The 18,768-nt window shown below is 38.2% G+C and overlaps 1 protein-coding gene across 2 annotated transcripts in view; it reads left to right on the top strand.

Moving 5' to 3' along the window:
* Window positions 1-18,768, top strand: part of tanc1b (tetratricopeptide repeat, ankyrin repeat and coiled-coil containing 1b) — a 107,744-nt gene that overhangs the window by 15,153 nt on the left and 73,823 nt on the right. For both annotated transcript variants that reach the window (XM_081603855.1, XM_081603857.1), the window contains one exon: window positions 17,958-18,164. In XM_081603855.1, the coding sequence (XP_081459981.1) occupies window positions 17,958-18,164 (207 nt within the window). The remainder of the gene's footprint in view (window positions 1-17,957; window positions 18,165-18,768) is intronic.

The raw sequence follows: 18,768 nt of genomic DNA, 5'->3' as shown, positions 1-18,768 counted from the left end.
AGTTTTATACTTGAATTTTTTGGCAATGTTGAGAGGTTTTATTTTGACTCTTTGCATTATTTAGCCTCTTCAGAGCCTTCATATGTTATCAGTCTGTTAAAGATAGCATTACCGATAGCAGTACAATTTGCACAATGCCTGTTTTTTTCTTGGAAAAAGTTATTAAAAACAAGTTTGTCTAAATTAAGGTGAATTTATGGTTCCTTTTTCCATATAATGTAACCGGTAGTGCTTATGATAAAATAAAAAAAAATTATGTGATCGGTATCGGTGATTGGTATCGGTGAACGGCCCTCATGGGTGATCGGAACCAGAATCGGCAGGAAAAAACCTGATTGGCACATCTCTAGTTCTGACATCACACAGACCAGCATGGAACCACAACATTTAGACTCAAGCATCTTGATTATTAGAGTTAAAATATTACCTGTAACTTTTGTTGTCTTTTTGATTTTTGTTGACTTCTAACTACGGCTGGGCAATATACTGCAAATATTTTTTCGTCACGATATCTGTGTTTGCAATACTCGTATAACAAAGGACAGTTTGAAGTGCACTAATTGTTGACTAATGCATTCTGAGTCTTATGAACTTTCATTTTGATTCTAATTTAATATTTAGTCATTTGGGCAGAGTCTCAAGGATTATGAATCACAGATAATATATGAGTAAAGAAGAAAATAGTCACCACAGCTGTGGTCGGTGACCCCGTCAAACACCGGGGGTCCACTGTAGCTGTAGCACATTTCTGTTGTGGTCAGTGTTGTATTCAGTTGTTTAACGAAATCAGTTTTATACGAATGAGTTGTTTCTTTAGAAAGAAAATTGGGACCAGCTAGTTCCACTTCAAAAAGACCAGTTGATTTATTGTCACTAAAAGTACAATTTAAAAAGCCCCCCACAAAAGTAGAGGCTTTCAGAGATGCTTACTAGTTTACAGGCGGAATATGCTCCTAATAATGAATGACATAAAAGGCTTTTTCATGTCTAAACACAGATCAAATCTTTTAATGGATCCTTATGTTTCAACCCTCGTCAATTTTATTTTATTTTTTTATGGATGTATTTTCTCATCGTTTAATAGTTCCTCCGACAAACAGACCCACGGGACCCGCTTCTTCCCTTTTTAAAGAAATCCTTCGCTCTTAAAAGCTTGGCTTTCTGGTGTTAAGTGTCTGGCATTAAACCATTGCTGTTGCTATGGGAGTATCTTTAATAGGCCCCTCAGGTGACCAAGAGTAATGCCATTTTTGACCCAGCTTTGATTGCTTAGTGTTACTTTGTGAGGCAGGTAATGCCTCTGGAGGTTAAACTCAACACTAGACTTTTCACTCAATGAGGGTGGCAGCCTGAAGCAGCTGCCAGACATTTGTTCTGTCAGACGCAGTGTTAATCACAGCGACATGCTCTGTCGTGGCCTCACTGAGGCCGATAACAGTTCCGGCTGTTTGCTCCTCCGCATCCCAACGCATGCACACACACACACACACACACACACACACACACACACACACACACACACACACACAAATGTTGCATTCTCAAACGTCACCCATACGGTGGGTGGTTGTCACAGGTTGTTTAACAGCATAGAAACAGGAGCTGGACACACACCTGCTCACAACAGGGTAAACATTTCTCAAGTAGACCCGAAGGCAATCTTTTTTTAAGGGATTACCGTTTCATTATTGAGACTGAGTGAGGGCAGATGCTTGGATACAGAATCTATACGAGCAGTTTTCATTGCATTCATCGTGTTGATTTCTGATAACGTCTGTGTGCTCTAAAGCTCACCTTTTGGCTTAGCTGAGACGCAATCTTTCTAATGAGAAACAACAGATGATAAGCCAAACTGCAAAAAGAAAAAGAGAGAAAAAAAATATACATAATGCATTGCTTGTTTGGTGATTTGCACAGTTTTCAAGACTCAAATGTCATTTTTTCCCCCAACAAGTAAATCTTAATTAAAGCCAACATCGTTTCAGAGAGATTATGTGAAAAAATGAAGGGAATGTTCATGATTTAGAGGATCTGTGTACAAAGTAAAAGCATGACTGAGAGACCCCTAAGCACTCTGTTGCCTCAGCTGTGGTGGGGAATGGTACATGCTGGCTCTGCAGTTTCCATGAGCTCTTTGGTTGTTTTGACACAAAACAGTGATTTGTTGCTAAAGGTCAGGCCACAGCAAATTGGTTACAATGTTGTATTTGTGTTTTTTCCAGTGGTTCTTCACGTTTCTAATGCCAAAGGTGTTGCTAAAGCAGATAATTCTGAGGTTGTGGTTTGTGGCTCTGAATTTATTGAACCTCTTTGAAAGTAAAATATTTTACGCTGATCCCTGTTTTGCATTATTTTGCTTGCTGTTAGGCTCAGTAGAACAGCTGACATTGCAGACATTCCTGCACTGTCGTCTGCTTTCTTTCTACTTCATCTGCAACCAGGAGAGGAGTTTTCTTTCCCTTTTGTGGAAAGAATTTGCCACAAAAGAACAGGTATTTTTGCAGGTATTTTTTGTTTCGAGCAGTTACTTTTCAAAACCAAAAACATTTCCGACAAATCTTGTCTGCTGTTACTATTATCCTGGGTGAAGGGTTTTCTTTCCTCAACCAAAAATGTATTGGAAGCATTTTAACTGGACAGTGCTGCTATCCAAGTTTCTCTGTTCAGATGCATTTTATTGTGAAATCATATATGCAGAGTCTTGAGGGGCACAGATTTCAGGACTGAGCTTTTCACAGTCAGTGATAATTTGAGAACTCTTGTCATCTGTTGCACTTGTTTTATCAAGTGCAGCGTCTCTGCAAGGACATTTTTTGAGGCTCCATGCCACACTGCATTGATGCAGTAATTAATGCAAAAGTACCTGAAAAGTACTGAGTACACATACAGTGCAACACATTCAGCAGACTGACAATTTTTAAATTATTTTTTATTGTAATCATGTAGTATTCCACATTTATGAGTTTTCATTACCTGTAAGCAATGATCCTCAAAATACAAGAAAGGAATTGATTTACGTACCAATGTTTTTAACGCAGGCCATACAATGATTAATTGCTTGTTGAACCCTTTTGATTCATAGGATTAGCATTTGAACTTATTTTACTCATGATTCATTTCAGTCTGATGGTCAACGAGCCGTGGTGCCACCTTCTGTTTGTTTACTCTGCATGGCATTAAGCAGTGCTTAATAATTTAACTTGGAAAAGGAAGTTGTGTGAAGTAGTCTGACTTTTCTCACGTGATGTCATATTGCCATAACAAGTGAGATTAGCATGCCAAATATACAGTTTCATAAGACATGTTTATCACAGAGGACAGAGAGTGAATATCAACTTTCTTCTGCGTAAGGCATTTATCAACATTTTATTTATTCTCATGATTTTTTTGTTGCAGTTTTTTTTAATATTCTAAATAACTTAATCAGTAGTTATGAATTAGGAAATCACCCCCATTCTTATTACTGTTTGTCAAATTAAAAGCTGTATGAAACTAAGAACCCTGAAAGCTCTTTAAAGCCACGACTATAGTTTGTTTTGTAACAAAGAAGCAAAGTTTGGACAGACATTTCACTTTCTGATGTATGAAGAACGCCATCTATCATTCTCTGAACGGCGAATTAAAGGCCAAATTATCCCCTCAGTTTGTCTGTCTCTGTTACAGACGGCAGGAGTTCAGACTTGCATCACGCTGAAAATGATACGTTCATGTTACAAAGTTCTCTTGAGTCGGATGTCTGCTTAAAAAAAAGTTATGGAAAAGCACCAGGGGGCTTCGTTTGCACATTGTACACCTGGCTGTCCTTTTATTAATGGGAACTGATGCTTGTGTGGAAAGGACATAAGTCTCACCACTAAGCTTTTGATATAGGTTACCACATTTTCTGGATCTTTTAGCCAAAAATCTTCTTGCATTCATTTGTCCTCAAAATCATAAAATGGATGAAAAAGTTGCTCTTCTCGATAAAACGATGTGTAGATGGCAAATTGCATATTCTTTGGAGCTTGAATGAAAAAACACAACTATTTTCTCACATACACAGACATAATAAGTGATGAGAATTTGCACAGTGCTTTCATAGCACATTATTCTAACAAAATATCCAGTAATGAGCAATTCATTTTATTCAGGAGTGTTGGCGAAGCGATGCATCTAAATGTTACGGTATAGTAGCTCTCGAGGACTGGATTCAGGCACCCTTTAGGATATAATCTAAGCAGCTATGTGGGTTTAGTGTTCTTTTATTGTTAACTTGAGTCTCTGTGTCTGAATAATGTTTTTGTAAACTGTTTCTAAAACCTCAACAAATCACATTGTGATAAAATTTCTCCCCGATTCCTCTTTTCTAAATCGAATAAACACAAAATTGTATTGTAACGGTTGCTCAGTGGTTTTTTTTTTTGTCCTTTGTTTGCTCTTCTATTTACCAGTCCTGTTTATATAGATTTTCATGTCCAGACAGTTATGGCAGGACTTATAAAACCGGAGAGGAATGCACCTGATTTTACAAAGGAGACCATTCAGTATGCAGACCTACATGGCTATCAAAGCACTATGCAGCCAGCAGGCAACGATTAGCAGGGCGTAGCTCAAAACCACATCTTTCACTTGCACACATTCGTGTACACACAAACACACACACACACAGACACAAACACACCCACTCACCCGCAAACCTCAGGTGTATCCACATTAGACACGCCCAGTGTTTCCTACTGGAAAGCAAAATAAGGGCTCTTGGGGAAACCAGTGAACCTGGTTGGGCAGTCTGTTTCCTTTTTTAAGTCTAATGCGGCGGCATATTTTGGGCCAGCCATTATATGCTTTGCATGATTTGAGATGTCTGAGAATGAAGACTATGAAGCTAATAATTTTTCTTTTCTCTTTCCACACCTATAACATGCATGCACACACTTCTCTGTAAAGAGAGGCACAATTCAGTTGAGCAGTAAATTAATGTTAAACCTCACCTTGCTCTCTTTTTTCTTTTCATTGAAATTTTGCAGTTATTAAAAAAAAAACTGTAGTGTTTTGCTAAACACTACAGTGTTTAGCAAAAGTATTCACTTTCCTTAAGAATGGGTTCAGTTGCTGCTTTGTTTATATTTTATGTGATAACGAACACGAAGCTGAAGAAAAATAAATTATTTTCTAAATTTATTTAGAGTGCATTGTGCATTAATATTCACCCTCCTCCTGCAGTATTATCTTGACCGGTGTGCAGTTGTGCAACACTACTCCCGTTTTCAGATGATGGATTGGACAGAGCTTTGCTTGGGATATTGTTTCATAACATAATCCCGCTTTTCCACAACTTTCTCCCCAACCTTCCTGCTCTGCTCCTTGCTCTTTACGATGCCTTTTGCTCTCTAATTGTCTCTAACAAACCTCTGAGACCTTTATGCAACAGCTAAGTTTTTACTGAGATTTACTAAAACACAAGTGAAAAATGCAATCCGACTTTTGAAGGCATTTGGTGCACAATTTTTTTTAGGGGTATCAGAAAATAGGAGGCTGAAGTGAATACAAATGCACAAAAGACTTCATATTTGAAATTGTAAAACATTTGAAAATCACATGTAGTTTTCCTAATACGGAACAATTTTACTTTAAGGTGACAGTAAAATACATTGACGTTTGTGGTTGTAACATGAAAATAAGTAGAAATTTCAAGAACCCCCCCCCCCCACATGCCCATTGTATATTGTAACTGTTACTGTTTTTAATTACCCCGACTCCCAACCTGTGACACTGGAAGGTTGGCACGGCAATGAACAAGCCAAGCACATACATGAGGACTTGATAAAAGCAGCGAGTGATCTCATTTGTTACATGACAACAATAAATGCCTGTCACCCCTCACAACCCACCTCAGACTTCAAAGCAGAGGAAAAGCATTTTATCACTTAACATGCCAGGGTGTTTCAGATGATCTTCTGAAAGGTGATGGCGGCTGTGACAGCAGTTCATTGGCTGGGGAAGTCAGTAGGCCACAGGTTTTTCTAATTACAGCATGACCTTCCTGGGCAGACACATTCCTTCTGTCTGTTTTTTTTTTCTTCCCTAATAAGCTTTCATACCTTCAGCAGTCTCTGTCGGAAGAGATGGTCATCCCTCTCATGGCTGTTCATGCTTTAGTTTCCGATATTTTTTCCAATAACTTGAAACGGTTTTGTCTTGGTCATCCGTTATCATTCCTATGCTGACACTGTTCGGTGCCGTCACACTGTCAGGCTCTTTGACGAGGAGGTGTGGTTGTCCGTTAAAACCGCTTGTTGTCTTTCTTCCTCTGTCCAGCTTAGTTTGCTCACAAGGTCTCTGAGAACAGATTTTGGCAGCCACACTTGGTATCTTTGATGCAGTGAGACTTTCTACAGGTTGAACTAGTGACCCCGGTGCTTTTGTGTTCTCCTTCAAAAAGAACGGGTACTAGTGCTGAATGCCAACAGCAGCAGTTTGGATGCAGGACTCCGTTTTTCTCATTTTTTTTGGTTTTGGTGCCCCATTTTGAGACGAATATTTAGTTAACAGAAACATCATTTTAGAATATTATTAAAACACAAAATTACCTGTGATCAATCACTTTTTTTTCTGAAAGTTCAGTTCCACTAGCATACTCATAATTGCTGCTAGAACTGTATAATTAAGAAATCGGTTAAATGGAATCCGTCTGACAAGATGAAGTAGGCTAAATGATCTCAGAAAACAACACATTGTGCATCAATGTAGAATGATTCAAGAACAGCAGAAATTTTGAAAAAGTTAAATGACTCAAAATCTTCCAGACCCCAGTGGTTATGGTTGCCTGACGTTAAAATGTGTTTGAAATGAAACAGTGGGACCATAAAAAGAGAAAACTGAAGAAACGAGCAAGATTGCAAATGCTTTTTCAGAGTGTTGTAGAAGTGTCGTAATAGCGGAAAAGAATTGTTCATTGGTCAGTGCTACCCGTCACTTAAGGCACAATTGATTACTTAGTTTTGCAAACCTCCACCATTAACCGAGTTTCTCATAATTACTCAAAAGCTACAAGATTTTCCCTGGTTCGTGTTTGTTTTGGGGATTACTCTTTAGAAGGACTCTGTGGATAACCTTTGTACTACATTGTCGTCCGTTTAGTATTACTGAACAGGCTGGTTTCTAAAGGTTACTGGTGTTCTCACGACCTCACCTGGCCTCGGAGGCAGCTCTGCCTAATGGTCTGTGCTAATGGCAATCCAAATCTATCATTAAGCCAAATCTCCATAGTAACACAGGAATGAAGACCACATTTCACTTTTGCCTTGCGTTCTGTCCCATGTGGCTCTGAGTTCATTCATTCATAACTTTGCAGATCCTCAGTTTCTGACGTTTTTCCTCTCCATATGACCTATATGTCATATGGAGAGGAATCTCCTGTATGACCCATTATTGACCTAAAACTGTTCACTGCATTAATATGATTGATTGGCGAGGACCCATGGATCCCTTTGTCCTAAAGACTAAACAGCTGTGTCTTTGACTTTGACATTGTCATTAACCCAATTAAAAACCCATGAGGGATTTTTTTTGTTTTTTTAAGGTTGTGCTATAAAGGAAATCTCTTTTTCATTGGTCAATGGTTCAACAATAAACACTCATAAAAATAACTGTAGGAGAAATTAAAAAAGAAGGTGGATTGTTTTTCTTATTGCACCACTATCACTTTACTCTCTAAATTGCTAAATGTAGAGATTCACTGATGCATAATTTTGCGTTTTGCATTTCTTTGAGGCTTCTGAATGGCAAAATGGTCACAATGACTTCCTGATTAAGCTATTTATCTGCGTTATAAAAAGTAATTAATGTCTGTTGGTCTGAATAGACATTAGTTTGGCCTACCAAAGTATACTTGGATTACTAAATGGGGTTTCCTACTAATAATGTGTGCTACTTCTCCTGGAAATTTCACAAAAAAAAGTCTGAATGCAATTAATAGTCTTGATACCAGACTGGGGTCCAAAGCAGTGTGCATAATTCAGCTTCATGTAATGAGAACTTCAATAAACATTCAGGTTGTAACGGCGCAATTCCATAAACGTGCACTGATGAAGTTATATTTTACAAGATATGGTGCATAGCTGCTACAACTGAGCCTCTGAATACATACACATGCAAATGCTAGCAGTGCACCGATTGCAGTTTTTTACCCTATTACCAATCTTTAAAAAGCCTCACCTGCCGATTCAGATTTTGGCTGATGCCAGTTTTTTTTTTATTTTTTTGTCTGAAATGTTGCCAAATATAGCAAGAAAGTCACTGAGTTGACAACGGCAGGATGACTACTGTTATCCGCAAATGTGTAGACATGACCTGGTGGGGACCAGTCTGTCACGCAAACCTCTGAGCAGAGGACAGTGGCTGATTTTAGACGTTTGATGAGGTAGATTAGATAATCACCAATCTCCCAAAATTAAGGAGATCAGCACTGATAAATCAGCTGGCGTATAAATCGGAGCAGCCTTACCAAATGCTAAATTGTCCAAGTAGAAATTGAATATCCTGAACTGGAATTATACTCTGGTGCAAGAAGGGAATGATGGCCACGGCTAATTGGAAACAATGGAAACTGTCTTGGCACTACCACAGAACCTAACATCCACAGTTTTGCCTATCTTCTCTCTTTGAGGGCACAGCTAATCGGTGTCAAGGAAAATGAGCAGTGCTCCTGGATTGGCTTTTTGGCAACGCCCAGCCTCCAACTTCCCTTCAACTTCCCAAGCCGTATTTTAATTTCAGTCTTTTAGATACGCTTTAAGAAAAAAGCGGAGTAGACAAATGTTCTCAAATAATTTAGAGTTGCCTTTCACAGCGAAATAAGCAAGTAAGTGAATCCATGAGTGTGCAAGGTAAATGTATTCAAACTTCCCGAGTCAATGCCTTGTGAAAGGAGCATCAGAGTAAGGGGAGCCGAATGTAAATGCACCAAACTTGAATTTGACCAAACTTTGCATTTTGGGTCAAAAGAGAAGTACTGAGTTCAGTCTAACCTTGGGATAAAAACGGGGCATTTACACGAGTGACAAATGTCTCCAGCCACAACGTAGGAATATTTGTGTTGACAGTTATAGCACGTTCAGTCCCCTCAATAGGCTGCTATGAGAAAGATCAAGCAGGTCATGGTCATTTTTAATAATATCTTCATGGCCAGAATGGTGTAATTAAAATCTGTTTCACTTGACATTCTTTCCTATCAAGTGGCATACAGAAATTCTCATCTGTCAGTCTCTTTTATTAGCCTTCGTATATCTCCGCTGTCAGAAATCGTCAGATAAAACATGGCTAAGTCAGACTCAGGCACGTAGTTTTTTTTCCCCCATATATGCCTAAATTGCCAATTTATGAAGAGGAATGAAAAATGTCATGCTGCCTGGCCAGTGCTGCCCCTCACTTCCTCCCCCTCTTCTACTTCTTATCCCCTAGAAACACACGTACCCGTCCCTGCCAGTCTTTTCCCTTGGGGCCATCGAGGAAAGCATTCCACAGCTCAGGCTACTGCAGACAAGAAAAATTGAGCACAATCTAAGTCTTTTTTAGATTCAAAATGCTGTGAAGTCTTTTCAATTTTGTGAGGGGGGGAAAAAAATCAGTACGGTGTGAGAACACATTTAAGCTGGTTGTTTCACAAAGGAGCAGGAACTCTTGGACTTTGAGGAGCTAAAATGACATTGTCAGGATGGTTTCCTTCCTTCATGGACCACCAGCTAAGATGAGAAATCCGCTAAACACCCAGGTGTATATGTTGGAACAAAAAGTTAGGGAAATTAATTTTTTACAGAAAAAAAAAATCTAATTTTAATACCCAAAATTGCCATAAAAAAGGATGAAAAGATTGAGTTCTTCAAAAATTGAATATCTACCAAAAATACAGCCTGATGGAGGACAAAGTGCTCAATTATTAGTAATATTGAATTGTAGGCTTTTTTTTTTTCTTGGCTCATTTTTATAGTATTTTAATAGGTTTTATAACAGCTCTTGGGTGATTAGAATAGTATGCCACTAGAAAACCCTCATGATTAAAACAATTATTTCTCCAAAATGGTTTCTATTTTTTAGTTTCAAATTATTGTAAAATTTGAAGATTTTGCATCACAAAATAACCTTGTAGTCCTTGATCATTATGTATGGCTCAGTGTGGGATCTCCCCCACTCTTTTCTTTGTTTGCCTCTCTCTGCTCTCTGTGGGTCACTGTGGGTTAACCATGACAGCTTTTGTGAGACTGTCTCACTGGTCTCGGAAGTACATAGAGACTCCTCACTGGCACTCAGTCTAGCGAAAGAATTTTCCTCTTTGGTGGATTGTCCGTTAACCATCAGCCATTGTGCTTTGATTGAAAGAATACGCATTAATTATAGTCCCCTTTGTCTCTCTAGGCCATAAGATGAACTAGTTGCCAGCCAATCAATTTCTCTTTGCTGTGTACAGTGAACATTAATGGAAATGATAAGAAATGATATCACAGCTCATACACTTAGGACGTTACCTGTCTTGTTGTTTGTTTCAAAACAAAAGCGGTAGGTGATTGTTCTGGGAAGCCAGTTGGAGTGAATGCATTGCATATTTTTGAGCCTGCATCTTTCAGGGGGCCTTTGCATTCCCTCAGAAGGAGTGACGAGCCACATTCCACAGCACAGCTTTACAGGAGACGCTAAGGACATTGTCCAGAGTTTATTCATGAAAGAACTCTGCTGGTCAACACAACTTGAAATTGGGGCATTTTTTTATTTATTTATTTTTTTCATATTGGATTATGATTTCGCACTTTGCTTCAGTACTGCAGTGTGGTTGGAGCACTTAAGACAAAATGCGTAAAACAAACATGTCATTCTCTGTCGTTTATTGTATTGGCTACATGTGGTTTAATAACTTAAATTGGTACTTCATTTTTAAGAGGGACAAAATGCATTTCAAAACCTTTTACAAATGACAATCTGAAAAGTGTGGCGTGCATGTGCATGATGTGATATTACAGCATAAAATCCATTACAGCCAATTACCTTTAAAAGTCTCCTCATTAGTACAGTTCACCTTACTGTAATTAAGGCTCAGTACGAATCCAGATGTTTCATGAAGGCCTCAGTGGATTGTTAGAGGACATTTGTGAACAAACTGCATCATGAAGACCAAGGAGAACTGCAGACAGGATAGAAATAAAGTTGTGGTGAAGTTATGGGCAGAGTGAGGTTGTAAAATAATATCCCAAGAGCACCATTCAATATGTTGCACATAAATGAAAATAGTATGACACACTGCAAACCTAGGAAGACATGGCAACCTTCCTAAATTAACTGGCTGACTCATGGAAGGAGAGAATCAGTCGGATCAGGAAGCAGCCAATAGTAAGTATAGGGGAGCCGTACGGACCGACTGGTCAGGTGGGATAATCTGTGCAAAGGGCAATGTTTGAACTTATTTGGACAAAGTATGCTGTTTATGGAGGAATAGCTAACAGAAGCCATGTTGAAAGAAGTCTAGTTCAGTGTTTGCTACAAGCCTTATAGGGGACACAGCCACCACATGCTCTGGTCAGATGAGAGATTCACTTAACTTTTGTTGCCTTGTTTGGCAAACGCTTTACACAGCAAATCATCCTGCACACACCATCTGCGTGGTAAAACATCAAATGGCTCAATTACATCCTCAGTGCAGTCAAGATCTCCAGAGTCCTGCTAATGTCTTGACCGTTTGACCCAGGTGTGTCGAAACAGAGAAGCATCTAATACCTGCAGGACACCGACCCCCGAGGCCTGGATTTGACGATTCCTGGTCTAGACAAAGGTTCATCTGTGGCAAGATCAGAAAATTGATGTTCAGACATCATCCATCCAATGCGACTGAGTGCCCATTTTTAGATTTGCAAAGCTGCTAGCAACATAACAAAAGATTTGAAGTTTTAATTGTAGCAAAATGTTTCTATTCATTGAGGGTAAATGCCAAACACACCGCACTTTTCAGGTGACCGTTTGTAAATCAGTTTTTAAACCATTTGACATTTACCTTCCAATTCATAACTATGTCCAATGTTTTGTTTGTCTGTTCTATAAAATATCAACAAACTATACAGTTTTTAATGGCAACTTGACAAAATGTAAAAAGGTGGAGGGGTTTTCAATATCTTTTTCAAGACACTGTGAGTGATTGATTTCTCCTTGAATGGCAAACTGTTGTAAATCGATGTCTTGAAATAATATTGAGCCGTTTTATAGGGTGGGTATGTCCTTGTGGGCTCTGGACCTTTCCTTTTGATGAGGAGGAACGAGTATGTAAGGGACTGTAATCATTTTTACATCATCCCAGGCCAGTGCCATATAATTAGAAAGAGCCGATTTCCTCGACCACAGAAGGGCCTAAAATTGCAGGCCTTGTTCCATCCAGGACTTTGGAAAGTAACAGAAATAGCACTGGCGAGTTTCTGCCCTTGTGTCCATCTGTGTATTATAGCGTCGGTCAGATGGCAGTTCAGCCACCGTAGCACTCTGCTGCGTATCTACCAGCACTTCGATGAAGAGCTTTTATGTGGCGCCTCTTGTTTTCAGAACCAACTACCAAAATTGCATCTCAACCCCTTTAGCATGCAGCATGGCGGAAACCTTTATTGCCACAATCTGATGTGGCCTCAGCAAGTTCAGAACCCTCTGTAAGATGCTGATGTATAAATGTGTAGGTTTTTAGTTAAAATATACCCTCTCTAACTAAGCCTTTTATCACAACATCCTCAGAGTAATGGTTCCCTTTTGTTATTGATGGCTAACATTGCCCAAAGTATTGATGTAAGCAACTTAAAAAGACAGACGTGCAGCGGTTTAGAATTTATTTCTGTTTATTATAATGATCACTGAAGAGACCTTTAAAAAATATAAAAAATCAAAAGTTCAAAATGGTAAAGAGGCAAAATGACCAGGATTGCCTTACCGTAAGAAGATTTGAAAAAAAAACAAACATTTTGAATAGTGTTTAGTTTTAAAAGAGAATGCAATTTTAAGCTTTCAAAACTCTTTGATCGGTCTATCTAAAATGAATCTAAAATCTAAATCGTGAAATGAAATGTTAGTAAATGGGACTAAAAGCTGAAACAAAGTGTTCAGGGGAGGTTTATCATAAGTCATCATTTGTTTTCATCTATGAATTTGTAATATTTGTCTACCCAGAGATGCTTTCATCAATATTTAACCCAACCAGAACTATATAGACTTTATAGAGTACTATAAACTAAATAGAGTGAGTGTCCATACAAAAGTCTTGCTCTTTGTCTGAGCTGAATGTTCTAGTTAGATCAAGGTGGCTGCAGGTCGTGCCCTTTTGCAGACTCATTTACAGTTTTTTTTTTTTTTTTTTGGTGCCATGTCTGGAGGCATGCAGAGGCGTCATCGGACCTCTCCGTTTCCTGCTGCTGGCATTCTTCTTTGTTTCAAAGCTTCTAAAACACAGGACAACTTTGTGTCCATTCTGGCTCGGCAGAGGAGTGCAGAAAACGGATCTCTGTTTCTGATTAGGCCGGCAGCCTCATGGTACCCGGCCGTTTTCTCCTGAGCAGATCCAGAGGGTGCTAATATGAGCATGCCTCCTTCCCATTAGAGCCTGTAGTGATTAGGCTGCAGAAATAAGCCAGAGCTCAAAGAATGGAACCAAAGTGTCATTAATGTGGCTCACCACATCTCCACTTATGATTCAGCCAGGTCTGCTGATGCATGGTCTGTTTTATTAGTGAGGTAATAGATGTTGTCTTGAGGTTTATAATTTATCCATTTTATTTGTGGCAATGATGAGTGAGCAGCTTTGATTCTGGAGAATAGATTAGTATGCTGTGAGCTAGCCTCAGAACTCTCGCAATGTTATTGGTGAAGCTCAATCATTTTCCACACTGTGAGCAGGTAAAGTCATTTATACCTCTTTTGGCACTCGTACTCAGTTTGAGAGAATGTTTTTGTGATTTGTAACAAAATACAGTATTCTAGCAGATGTTACAAAGTGCTCAACATCTGTAAACCTGGGCTTGATAGCTGGAGAGAAAAGTCAAATCATTCTACTTTACTGTGCCTTGCCAAAGAATTTCTTCTCCTTTGATTTAAAAAAAAAAAAAAAAAAGATCATGTTATGTTATGAGTAGTTTTAGACCAATATAAATTGGTGCATAATTTTAAAGTGGATGAAAAATGCTTGTTTTCTAAATGTTTTTACAAACACAAAACTGGAAAATAATCATCTTTTGATGTGTTTGAAGCTGCAAGTCATTTAGGATATGTCTCTACCAGTTTTGTACAATGCAAAGATGAAAACTGTGACCCATTCATCAGTTCGATGCAACTCTAGCTCAGTCTGATGCACAGGTCTAGACACAAATTGGATGATGGTCTATATTTTGGTTGGTTATTCTGTTTGTCCAGCTGGAAGGTGAACCTCCACTCCATTCTCAAATCTTCTGGAGCTTCTTAAAGAATCTTTTCTGATATTGTTCTTTAGATAGCTCCATCCATACTCCATTATATCTGAGTAGCTTTCCTGTCCCAAAAGAAGGAAATAATCCCTGTAACATAATTGTGCCATGACCATTAACAGTGCGGATGGTGTTGTCAGCTTGATGTGCACTATTCATTTTCTGCAGCATATAGTTCTTTCAATATTAACTCAAATGTTCAGTTTTGGTTTTATCTGAGCAGCACTCAATCTTCCACTGTGTCCCCTCAAAAGTTTTGGGAAGCTGCACATTGTATTTCTCATTGTTTTCTTTTTGTTGCTCTTCTACAGAGAGCAAATTTGTGGATTGTACCAAGGCTGAACAATATTGGTAAAATTGCAAATGTGTAAATATCTCTGCTTTATGGTCACAGAATTTGATATTTCCATCTCAACATCAAGGTTTTATTAAAACAAGTTACTTCTGTATGGTGCCCACTGTTTTATATCCCTAATAAAACGTTTAATGCTGCCACTAAGTATATTATCAAGATCGAGGTATTAAATGCATGGCACCTAAATAATTACCTATCCTGGGATCTGTATACCTTGTGCAGTATTATAGCCAGCTTCTGATATATTGTGCAGCCCTTGAATAAGCAATCTGCCAAAAGGTTCTCCTGAGGTATGGAGCTCTGCAGTTCCTCCAAGTTTCCTGTCTGATTCATCGGATAGAAACGCTCCTTCTTCTTGGAGGAAGAAACACATTTGCACTGCGTAGTTTTTCTTAAGTTTGAAACATTTGTTTTGACTTAGACATTTATTAGTTTGTGTGTAAGATTTGGTCGTCTCTCCTCCGGTACCAGCTCTATCAAAGGGAAGAACATATGAGAGAAGGTGCAAGACGACATCTGACAAAAATGAAACAAACTCGCTTTTAATTTTCCCACGAAATGCTTTAAATACCAACTAGGAACATTCAGTGTGTCATCAGTGAATTGTTGCTGTCTGTGAATGGCAGAGTTAGTGCTCCACTAACTCGATGTCCTTCTCGTGTTTCGTAGAAGCATGGGAAATGCTCGCAGGCCCATGACCTCTGGGTTTAAACACACATTAAACAGTCCTGTTTTTCCCATGTTCAGGTCTGTTTTTTACTTTTTTCACCTCTAGCAGACATCCTCGTTTGTGTCCCCAGGAACTTATTAATAGGCTTATCTGTCCAGTGTGTTCGCTGGAGTTTCACATCAACAGTTTTTTTCCCCCTTCATTCAGTTTGGTTATAAAAAAGCATTAACTCTGGTAACTTTAACCTTATTATTGGCATGTACCTACATGGTTTTCAAATGCAGATTTCACTCATTTAAAGTATTTGCCAAAATCATCAGCCTTAGCTAACCTCGGTGTCTTGTTACAACATTCCAATATTGGCTCACAACTCTGTTGCTGGAATGGCTGGAAGGCATGGTATTTAGTTATCTTTCAGGCTGAGGTGCAACTAGTTTCAGAAATGCAAGACTTTACTCTTAAAAATTTTTATTTTTATTTTTTGGCTGACCTCAATAATGATTTCTGAACAGAATAGAAATACCTTTCATTGTCTCGCAAAGGGGAATTTGAGGTGTAATAGTAGCAACAGTTAAGGCTCAAGGTACAGTTGGGTTAAGTGTACGGAGGTAAATTATATTACAAACAATTTGCAATGGTCCATCACATTTTTTAAGACTCCTGTGTGTCCATCTGTCGAGCTGCTAAACAAACAGTATTTTCCCAGAAGTAAAGGGCTTTTAAATGGCTATCAATTACTTTGAAGCGTCTTCTTTTGGAAAACCAGAACTGATGGAAAAAAGTGTGCACAATGATATGTTTGGTTTATAACTCGGAGGAAAAAACTAATCGGATGGTGCCAAGAGAAAAATGGGGGCAGATGTTTCATCACCAGCCGTCCTCACGTCCTCAAGAAGAAGAATCCTTTTTTTAATGTGTAACATGCAGGAAAGAAGTCACCCACTTGAGATCTTGCATCTGGAAAAATGAACATGTTTGTACTCCCTATGCACTGCAGAGGACAGCATTCTCAAATAAAATAAAATAAAATATCTCTTCCTTCTTATTATGGAACACACCAAACGCGTATAATACAAAAAAGTCAGAAGTATTGTGAATTGCTCTACTATAAGAATAAATGTAAATTTTATACTTTCCTGCTGTTTTTGACAAACTGTTCAAACAGCCTGATAATCTTTATTTGTACATCACCTTTAATATAGAGTGACGGACACTCAAAGTGTTTTACACAAGATAAAAAAGATAAACAATGATGACTAAATTGCTAATAAATATGTTTATTTTTAATGAATGGGGAATATCTTCATTTAAGTGATGAAACACTAGAAAGTATTTTTACATTTAGTTAAACAAAATGCAAAAATACTACTTTTAAGTGTTTTTGATTTATTAAAGATTAATAACATAAATTATATGAAATCTGGAGAAGAAAAGCTTGATTCCCACAGCAAAATACTTTGCCTTAAGTTTGCTTTTGAAAGTACAATTAGTTTTTCTTGGTCTCAGGTCCTCTGGAAGGTTGTTCCACAGGTCAGAGCAGTAATTAGAGAAACATGTTTCCCTTCATGCCAAGTCTAACCTGTTTACATACAGGGACTTCTTGATCTGGAGAATGGTTTGGGGTGGAGGGGGCCTTGAAGATGCAACAAGCACCAGTAGAATGTCCAAACCAAACCAATGAGAACTTTGAAGATGAAAAACTTGAAAGTACACTTGCACAACGGAAACAAAAGTCATCGGATTGCTTTTTCACTACAAGGCATTAAAAGCAAATTATAATCCTGAAGACTTTGTATATTTTGGAGATCTTTTGTTTGACTTAGCATATTATTGTTATGGAGTGGTGTGGGATGTTTATATTTCTAAACCCTGATTGTTTTCCAATTTCTCTAAAAGGTTGTGGGAGGTTCAGGTTGATTTTTAGTCGGTGCAATTCCTTCCTTCTTATTAAGTTGGCATGGATGTAGAAATCATTTATTAAATATTAGTCTAAGAAACAAACATTGTTGCTTTTCTTCATAGTTGTGCCACTTTATGGAGTTAAAGGATCCTGGGTGCTTATACAGTCTACATGAATTTTACAGGGGCTGCATAAAAGAAACGTGGGAAATGGTTTTGAGAATGCAGATATTAGCCACTCATTCATCAGATTTAAACCAACTAAAGAGAGACTTGTCTGTACTGTCAGAATTCATAGATTTGTGGAGTTTTTTTTTAGGCTCTCTGCTTCCTCTGTATTTGCAGATTATCATCATAATCTGTGTGCAGGTGTGTTAGGTGTGTTCCCTTTCTCCTTCAATGTTTCTGTTTTGTTGTGTTTAATGGGGTTTAAAGCATAACCACAGTAAGCTGGAACAGATTTGCTTCTTTTTGGATGTGTTAAGATCTGTACTTAAATCAAAATGTAGTTGATCCCACCTTTTCTTTTGATCTCATTGCTTTGTTTTTGGCATAAGGTAACTATTGTTCTCGTCAACAGGTGATGTCAACAGCCACGGTGCACAAAGAAGATTCCCACCTGAAGGAAACCCCCTGCCTCAGGGGCCTGGCAGCAGCCACTTTTATGCACAAGATGATGCACTGAAGTTAGGATTTGCCAAGGGAGTATCAATGTCTCTTCCTTCCTCACCTCTTCTTCCACGACAGTCCTACATGATGCCCTTACGCCAAAACAAGAGATCTCCAGGTACTTTTTTTATGAGCTGCTCCTTACTTCTCCTGCTGCTTCTGAAACAATTTCAGAATTTTCCATTTTTGAAGCTCTCTATTTTAATATTTGTAGTACTTACTAATTTTGTGGTACCTTTAAGATACAAGTTTCATATTTTATGCTGTGTGATAATTACTTTGATATTATGGCAATATTTGTGGTATCAACGGATAAGAGATATTAACTTATAAAATATCGTCCATCTTGTACAGTAAGACACACAATTCCATTGTGTGTTGAAGAAAAAATTTATTGTAAATATCTGGGTTGATTTTGGAGGTTTTAATAATTATATGCTGGCTTTGCAGATTTTCCTTAACTATGTAATTCCTAATTATTTGTGGGAAATTTGTCTATTTGTAATTTTTTTTAAAAATATCTAGGAGCAATTCTCCTTGACATGCTGTTGACTGCTGTTTGCAAAGCAGCTAATTCAGGAGCACTATTGACTTTTTCTGCCTCTGATTGGCTGTTTCCCCAAAAGCAGAAATAAAGAATAGTGTTGATTTTAACTTTATCTGCAATACCAAGATGGTTTCCACTGTGTATATTAATGTGTATTAAGGTATATTTTAACGAT

This window comes from Poecilia reticulata, chromosome 2 (assembly GCF_904066995.2).
Source record: "Poecilia reticulata chromosome 2, P_reticulata-male-v2, whole genome shotgun sequence".
NCBI lineage: Eukaryota > Metazoa > Chordata > Actinopteri > Cyprinodontiformes > Poeciliidae > Poecilia > Poecilia reticulata.
This window is presented reverse-complemented; position numbering and strand designations above follow the sequence as displayed.